This window comes from Heteronotia binoei, chromosome 2 (assembly GCF_032191835.1).
Source record: "Heteronotia binoei isolate CCM8104 ecotype False Entrance Well chromosome 2, APGP_CSIRO_Hbin_v1, whole genome shotgun sequence".
Classification (NCBI taxonomy): domain Eukaryota; kingdom Metazoa; phylum Chordata; class Lepidosauria; order Squamata; family Gekkonidae; genus Heteronotia; species Heteronotia binoei.
In genome coordinates, this window is record NC_083224.1 from 27,961,708 (window position 1) to 27,969,604 (window position 7,897).

At 51.2% G+C, this 7,897-nt stretch overlaps 1 protein-coding gene across 3 annotated transcripts in view; it reads right to left on the reverse strand.

The window, feature by feature from the left end:
- Nucleotides 1–5,670, reverse strand: part of PHACTR3 (phosphatase and actin regulator 3) — a 337,426-nt gene extending 331,756 nt beyond the window's left edge. For 2 of the 3 annotated variants that reach the window (XM_060230710.1, XM_060230709.1), the window contains exon 1: nucleotides 5,559–5,669. Coding sequence is in view for 1 of the 3 variants with exons in the window: in XM_060230708.1 (XP_060086691.1) it covers nucleotides 5,559–5,670 (112 nt within the window). In the remaining 2 variants the exon portion in view is untranslated. Of the gene's footprint in view, nucleotides 1–5,558 lie in introns of all 3 variants that reach the window. The other variant, XM_060230708.1, reaches the window with a different exon arrangement.
- Between the last annotated feature and the right edge of the window lie 2,227 nt (nucleotides 5,671–7,897).

Below are 7,897 nucleotides of genomic sequence, written 5' to 3' on the forward strand. Positions count from 1 at the left end.
TCTTTTTGCCAAGTTTTTTTTAAAAAACCCAAATATTTAATTTCTTTTCATAGCGCTCCAGACTTCGGTTAGGCTTTCATTTCCACTATTGTTGTTCCAGTTCTGTGCTTTTTCGGATGCTCCAGTAGTTACAAGTACGCTTTGCTTATCAAGATAATATAGTTGCAAATGGGAGATGGATGCATGCAAGTGGCTATGCAAATAATGCTCATATTGTACACATGACGGAATTCAATGTACAATGTGTACATGGTACGAACAATCTGTAAAAGGCTGCCTTCACACAGGCACCACTGCAATGAATGCAGCCTTTGCGGTGCCAGGGTTTGGCTGGTGGCATTCATTCACTTGGGTAGGATTTGACTGCTTTTAGGTTAGAGCCAAGGGACAATGGAACACAAAGCTCTCCTTGGGCTTCGAGAAGGCTTTGGTTGAGAGCAGGTTCCATTGAATGTAGGATTTACTTCCAAGCATGAGCCTAAAGGACTGGAGCCCCAATCCCCCACTGCACACTGCCTATATTTCTGTGCCATACATAGAGAAAGAAGTCCTTTTCTCCCTTTCTCACAATACAAGAACTCGTGGGCATGCAATGAAATTGCTGAGCAGTTAGCTTAGAACATATAAAAGGAAGTACTTCTTCACCTGAAGAGTGATTAATACATGGAATTCAATGCCACAGGAGGGAATTCCAGCTTGCCCTTTCAAGGCAGCTACAAGCATAGATGGCTTCAAGAGGGGATTGGATAAACATATGGAGCAGAGGTCTGTCAGTGGCTATTAGCCACAAGGTATAGATGGAACTCTCTGGGGCAAGTGATGCTCTGCATTCTTGGTGCAACAGTGGGAGGGCTTGTAGTGTCCTGGCCCCACTGGTGGACCTCCTGGTGGCACCTGGTTTTTTGGCCATTGTGTGACAGAATGTTGGATTGGATGGGCCATTGGCCTAATCCAACTTGGTTTCTCTTATGTTCTTATTTTGTGGTACTTTGGGAGAGAAGGCAGCATGAGATAGCTCAATCACATCAGATCTCAGAAGCAAAGCACAATCAATAATTGGAAGGGAAACTACCAAGGAAGACTCTGCAGAGGAAGGCAACGGCAAACCACTTCTGCTGTGATTTGATGGCACATCTGTCTCACACACACACACAAATACATACACACACATTTATGGGACAGTAAGGAAGAGATCAAGATGGGTAGCAGTGTTTGTCTGTCTGTAGCACTAGAAAAGAGCAAGAGTCCAGTAGCATCTTAGACTAACAAAATTTGTGACAGGCGATCAGCTTTTGTGAGTCACTGCTTGCTTCTTCAGGTAGCAGTGACTTACAGAGGCTCATACAAATTTTGTTAGTCTTTAAGGTGAGAGCTGGACTCAGGGGTGGAATTCTAGCAGGACTCCAGAGGAACTGCTAGTCTCTTTGAGCAGGACTCAGGGGTGGAATTCAAGGACAACTCCTACAAAAGCTATGACTGACCCGAGGCCATTCCAGCAGGTGCAAGTGGAGGAGTGGGGAATCAAACCCGGTTCTCAAGGTAAGAGTCCATACACTTAACCACTACACCAAACTGGCTTTCTCTTTCTGATGACCCTGAAGTAGGGGGGGGAGGCCCTCCAAACCAGGGGATTGGCAACCCTACACAGAGTCCATCCTCCAAAGGATACCTGGATTTAGCCCCCATGTTTTCCATAATATTTCTATGCAAAACAGACCTCCCTTTCAGGAAAATGAAAATGCATTTCCTCTCCATTAGCAAACTCTTGGCAAACTTGCTGACTGCCCACAATGGCTTTTTTCACGACCTAGGAATATTTATTAAATTTATCATGACACTCACATCCCGCTTCCCTCCCTCCAAAGGAGAAGAAACATTTTAAAACGAGCAATTGCTGCCTTCCGAAAGGAAACGGTGCCAATGAACCATTCTCTCATTCCGTCACTATTGTCTCTTTGGGTGAAAGTCCAACAGTTCACACTCACAGCGTCCTTTGTTCCCATAACTTTGGGTGCCAGCATAGATCCGGCAGCACCAATTTGTCAGCTGGTTTCATTATTCCCCCTTTTAAAAAAAAATAAATACAAATCTGTTTCCAGAGCAACAAAGGTTCTGAGCATCGCTAGATGATGAAGCTTAAAAGTGGGCCCTGTTATTAACGTATTTGCATATTAACTCATTCTGGCGAGCCATGCTGTGTCAAAACACAGAAAGAGGATCGGCAGAAGGGAGGGCTGAATAAAGCCAGCCTAAAGTTCACAGAATCCACTGGGAAGGATTATTGCGCTGGTCGAGATTCCTCTATAAACAGGACTGGAGCTCATAATTCAGTACAGCAGGGCCATTCTGCCAGTAGAATGTAAGCACAGTAGAGAGATGGAGCAAAGGAGAGATAGAGCATAGGGAAGAAAAGAGGGTTCCACTGCGTGCACCTTCAGGAATGCATGTACAATATGAATAGGGAAAACAGAGATTCAATCAGAAGATTCGTTGCTGAATTCTCTCTCAGAAACACTACTTTGGTTTTTAAAAATAATAACCTTTTGGTAAATCCTAAGATTCAGAAAAAGAGGCCTGTGACACAGAGTGGTAAAACTGCAGTACTGCAGTCGGAGCCCTCTGCTCACGACCTGAGTTCGATCCCAGTGAAAGCTGGTTCAGGTAGTTGGCTCCAGGTTGACTCAGCCTTCCATCCTTCCGAGGTCGGTAAAATGGGGGGAAAGTGTAGATGACTGGCGAAGGCAATGGCAAACCACCCCGTAAAAAGTCTGCTGTGAAAACATTGTGAAAGCAATGTCACCCCAGAGTCAAAAATGACTGACCACCCCGTAAAAAGTCTGCTGTGAAAACATTGTGAAAGCAATGTCACCCCAGAGTCAAAAATGACTGGTGCTTGCACAGGGCACTACCTTGACCTTTTACCTTTTTTTAAGATTCAGAAATGTAAAGTTACCAACAATGAATCCAAATGTTGACTGCATGAGCCAAGGAGCTGGGGGAACCCAGAATCTAATCAGGGTAAGGAAAAGAAAAGAAGCCATGAACCTATTTTGTTTCTGTAGCGAACAGGGGAAAGGACAGAGAGAAATCTGCTTAGGGGTCAGCAGGCCACTCCGTTCCCCTTAGTTACAGACTTGTACAGCAGTTCTTGAAACCTCGAGTCTAAGACCGCACAGTTGCCGCCTCAGTCGTGTTTAACCAAAACTTGTGTCAATCGTTCAGCCACAAAGAAAACCTGTGGTTTTTCTGTGGCCTACTGTTGGTTATGCAAATCTATACACTATGGTATACACTATGGTATGGCAGGCCAGGGGAGGGGTGGGGAGGAAGGCTTTGCTTCCAGCTAACTGTCATTCCATGACCTCTCCTTCCATGGGGCCCAGCTGGACAAGCCCTTTATTTATTTCACACAAACCCCAGGGAAATGAACCTTCCCTGGTGCCCACAGTTCCTGCAATTGTCTACTTGCGCACGCTTAACACAAACTCAAGCACAAAGCGTGGCTCGGCGACTTTGAGAGGAACAATCCGTGCCACTGCCAGGAAGGCAGCATTGCATTTTAGGCCTCAGAAAGGACAGCTCACTGGGAAAAGGGAGTCATCAGTCCTCGGCCTAAATTGTTCGCTCCCCATTATAAATAGCAAGCGGTGATGCCGAACCCACGCAAGGCCGTGTCCTCCCCGCCCACCCTCTGGTAACGCTCAGCCACGCTTTTCATAAGAAGATTACACTTCTCGATATGAAAGGAAAATTGCCTGCTTGTCAGGGTGGGCCAAAAGGGGTGGGAGCGGGGGAATTAATTATTACTCTGCTTCCTCCGTCGCTATGGCGACCTCATGCCAACATCCCATCCCCTGGTTGCTTTATTAGAATCCTTTCTCCCCGCTCTTCTGGCAAGAGGGAAACCAGGCAGGCCTCATTTTCATGGCGGGTCTTAATCACACACCCAGGTGAGTTATGGGAGCTAGGACCTGGCAGTAGGGTTGCCAACTCAGGGGTGGGGAATGCCTGGAGATTTGGTGCTGGAGGCCGGAGAGGGGAAGGAGCTCAGAGTGGCGCAATGTTACACAGTCCACCCTCTGGAGCGACCATTTTCTCCAGGGATTCTGATCTCTGAAAACCAGTTGGAATTCTGGGAGAGCTCCAGGCCCCACCTGGAGGCAGGCAACCCTAGTGGTTGAAACAACCCAGCCTTGTTCTGATGGTCTGCTCAGGCAGCTTAGATTTCTTTTGTGGCATAGAAGGGCATCAGTTTATCCTTCAGCATATTCAAAAGTCCCTGTCTTCGAGTGAAAGGAGAGGAGGGCTGGGTGAGGGATCCCAGGAAAATCTAGATAATCCTCGAAAATCAGGATGATCGTCCCACCGTGAACTAGCAGCTTTCTGACATGACGGGAAAAGCAGGCTCTTATCCCAAGGCGACCGCAGATCGGAGTCTATCCCTGACTCATGCAGGTGAGCAAGACAGCAGGACCGGATCTCAGATCACCTGTTTGCAGGTGCAGAACCACCCAAACAGCCCACAGCAAAGGACTGCGAGAAAACACAGGCCAGCTTCCAGCTTCCATGGCACTCTTTGGCCATTGGAACTCTGCCACACACACCTTTGAGCAGCCTTGGTCTGCTCTCGTTCCCACATTTCCAATCCCCCCTCTCCCAGCCAGGAGCATGCCGTGGCCAGCCCACAGGGTCATTGCGAGGACAAACCAGACAAGCCCAGAAAGAGCTGCCGGAATAGCCAAGAAGGACCTTGGCGCAAAGGGAGACGGCCGAACACCTCTGCTCTAGCCTGCCCCCCCCCCCCCATCCCAAGCATCCTTTCGCCCTGCAGACTTCCAAATGCTTCCTTTCTGTGCGCAAAGGCACTGGGGCTGGGAGGCTCTCTGGGTAATCCTATTTGCGGCTAAGCCACTGCATCATTCCAGGACTTAGTAGGGAGAAAATATGTTCCTAATTTCCTTCTGCCTTCTCTCTGCTGACCGGCCCTGGTTATTTATTTATTTATTTATTTTCAATTTCTAGCCCACCCCTTCCCAAACGGGGCGGGTAACAACCATCAATACTACAAAATTAAAATCAAATACATATATATATTTTTTTAAAAAAACCAATAGACCACCTAAAAGCAATTAGAACAATCTAAAAACAAACTCCAGTTCTGCAGCTGGTAATCTCAGAGTGACAGCTGCCAGCAAGGCGGACACAAACACGCACACACAAACACACACACGCATGCACCCCGGCCTCGGATTCAGCGGGAGCTCACAGGAGCGCAGCTCCTGAACCTTTCTGAGAGTTCCACCTCCTCCTTCCCACCTTGTCCACTGACTAGCAGGTGCAGCTGCATAACAATCCCTGGATGAGCTCCACCACCTATTTCTCTACAAAACGACCCCTGCACACACCCATTCCCCAGCCTCTCTCTGTGGCTGGCTCTCCACCACCGTTCCCCATCTCGGCCCCCACCCCCCCACCCCTCCTCCCCACCGCCTCTGCACCTGGCAAGGGAAAGCGCGAGCGAGGCGGCGAGGGGCGGGGGGGGGGCCTCTGGGCTTTACCTTGGCGCTCTCCAGCTGCGGGGCCGGCGATGCTGTCACCGAGGATGCTGGGGTCACTCTGCGACCTGCCTCGGGGGAGAAAACAACCGGAGCCTTCTTCCGATGCAGCCATGAGAGGGGGGGAGGGGAGGAGGGGGGTGGGCTGGCGAGGCCGCCTTCAGAGGCCCGGGAGCGCCGCGGGACTCATGGAATGGGGGGGGGGGGAGGCGGTCCAAGGTCAGCAGGGGAAAGGCGAGGATGCGGCGCAGAGGGGGGTGGGGGGGAGGGAGGGAGGGAGGGGAGGTGTCCTCAGCCAGGCAGCGACCCCGGCGGCAGCGGGAACATCTCGGGCCGAGCTCCTGCCGCAAGCTTGCACCATCCAGCGAAAGAGAGAGGGGCGGGGGGGGGGGGGGCTCTTCCAAGAGCCCGGCTCCTACAGCCTGGCAGGGCGCAGAAGTTTCTTCCCGGGGAGCCTCTCCATCATCAGGGCCAGTGCCATGCCTTCCCAAGGGGAGGGAAGCAGTTGAGGCGCGGAGGGAGGCGGGGTTTTTTTTGGGGGGGGGGCTTTAGGGGGGGAGCCCGGTTGCAGCTGGTGGCCCTTTGCTCCCCCCCCCCTCCCTTGAAGAGCGAGCAAAGAAACAGGCAGGCAAAGGAAAGAGAGGAGGGGGGAGGAATCAGCCCTCTCCTGGAATGGCTTTAATCTCCTGCTCTTCTCCGAGCATCTGTTGGGAAACAGTGGGATTCTCCCATCATGCCCTGCGAGAGGGAGGGTGTGACATCACCAAGGGGGGGAGAGAGGGAGGAGGGGGAGTGGAGGGGAGAGAGGGGGGGGCGCTCACCTGCCCCCGCGCAAAGACCGGGAGGAGAGCTGCAGGTGAGTGAAGCCGGGAGAGGTGTCCTCCTCTCCGCCGCTGGCTTCTCAGGGTGGGGCCAGAGTGATGGAGATTCCGCTCTCCCGCCCAAGGCGAGAGCTGCTTGGTCCTCCTCAGACCCCTCCTGTAGACACACACGCCCTCCAGCTGGCGATCGCCTTGCCCCAGATCCTCCCTCTCTTTCCTCTAGCAAGGAGTAAGAAGTCGGAATTTGCTGGATTAGGAGCATGCCACACATATTGTGTGTGTGTGTGCGTGAGAGAGAGAGAGAGAGAGAGAGCAGGGTTTGTCCTAGACTGTGTGGCATCCTAGGCATGGCTAACCTCTGGCACCCCCATTCCATTGATAACATCACCAATCCAAATGGGGGCACCCAATTTGATGCTCCTGGAATGCTGGCACCCTAGGCAATCACCTAGTCTGGCATCCTAGGCAAGGCTAACTTCGGGCACCCCCACTTTCATTGATAACATCACCAATTCACCCAATTTGACACCCCCCCCCGGAATGCTAGGCAATCGCCTAGTGGCAGGGCTGGCCCTGTGATGGGAATTGAAGATGGGGAGGGAAGGAGTGGGGGGGATTGAAGGGGAGAGAGAAAACATGGAAGGGGGGGGGGATAACGGTAAAAATCTGCAGCAACCCTGTTTTTTTTCCTCTCCCTCCGATAGACACCAGAAGGAACTGGGGATGGAGGGTCAGGATATGCTTTAAAACCTGTCCTGTTCTGTGCCCACTCCTTGTTCCTCCCCACTCCTCATCCAGCAGCCCTTTCCACTGCTGAGGAACTACAGCTGTAGCGCAGTGGCTAGGGCACTTGAGCTACGACTCCACCAGTCCTCAGTCCCTACCAGTCTTGTCTTTGCTCTGAGCTCAGCAGGTAGCAAAGCACCTCCTCCTCTCTCCACCTTCTCTAGGCAAAAGCCAGGCAGCGGCACTAGCTTGCTTCGCAGGGCTGAGGGAATGGGTGAAGTGGCTCTAGTTCAAATCCAGTCTGACCTCTCCCTAGAAGCTAAAATGACTCAAGTGAGGCTGTTGTACTTTTGGTAACATCACGTAAAGACAGGGGTGGAATTCCAGCAGGAGCTCCTTTGCATTTTAGGCCACACCCCCTGATGTAGCCGATCCTCCAAAAGCTTACAAGGTTCTTTTTTGTAAGCTCTTGGAGGATTGGCTACATCAGGGGGGGGGGGTGACCTAATATGCAAAGGAGCTCCTGCTAGAATTCCACCCCTGTGTGTAGACAAGAGTCACTGGGAAAGACAATCGTACTAGGAGAAGTCGAAGGCAGCAGGAAAAGAGGAAGACCCAAGGTGAGATGGATGACTCAGTCAAGAAAACCACAGCCCTTGGTTTGCAAGACCCGAGCCAGGCACAGAACATACAAATGAAGTGACAGGTTCTGGATACTCTAAAGGGCTCTATAAATACTTCTCTTTCTCCATCCAGATTCCTTCTCCTTCTTCCCCTTCCTCTCATTTTGGAAAG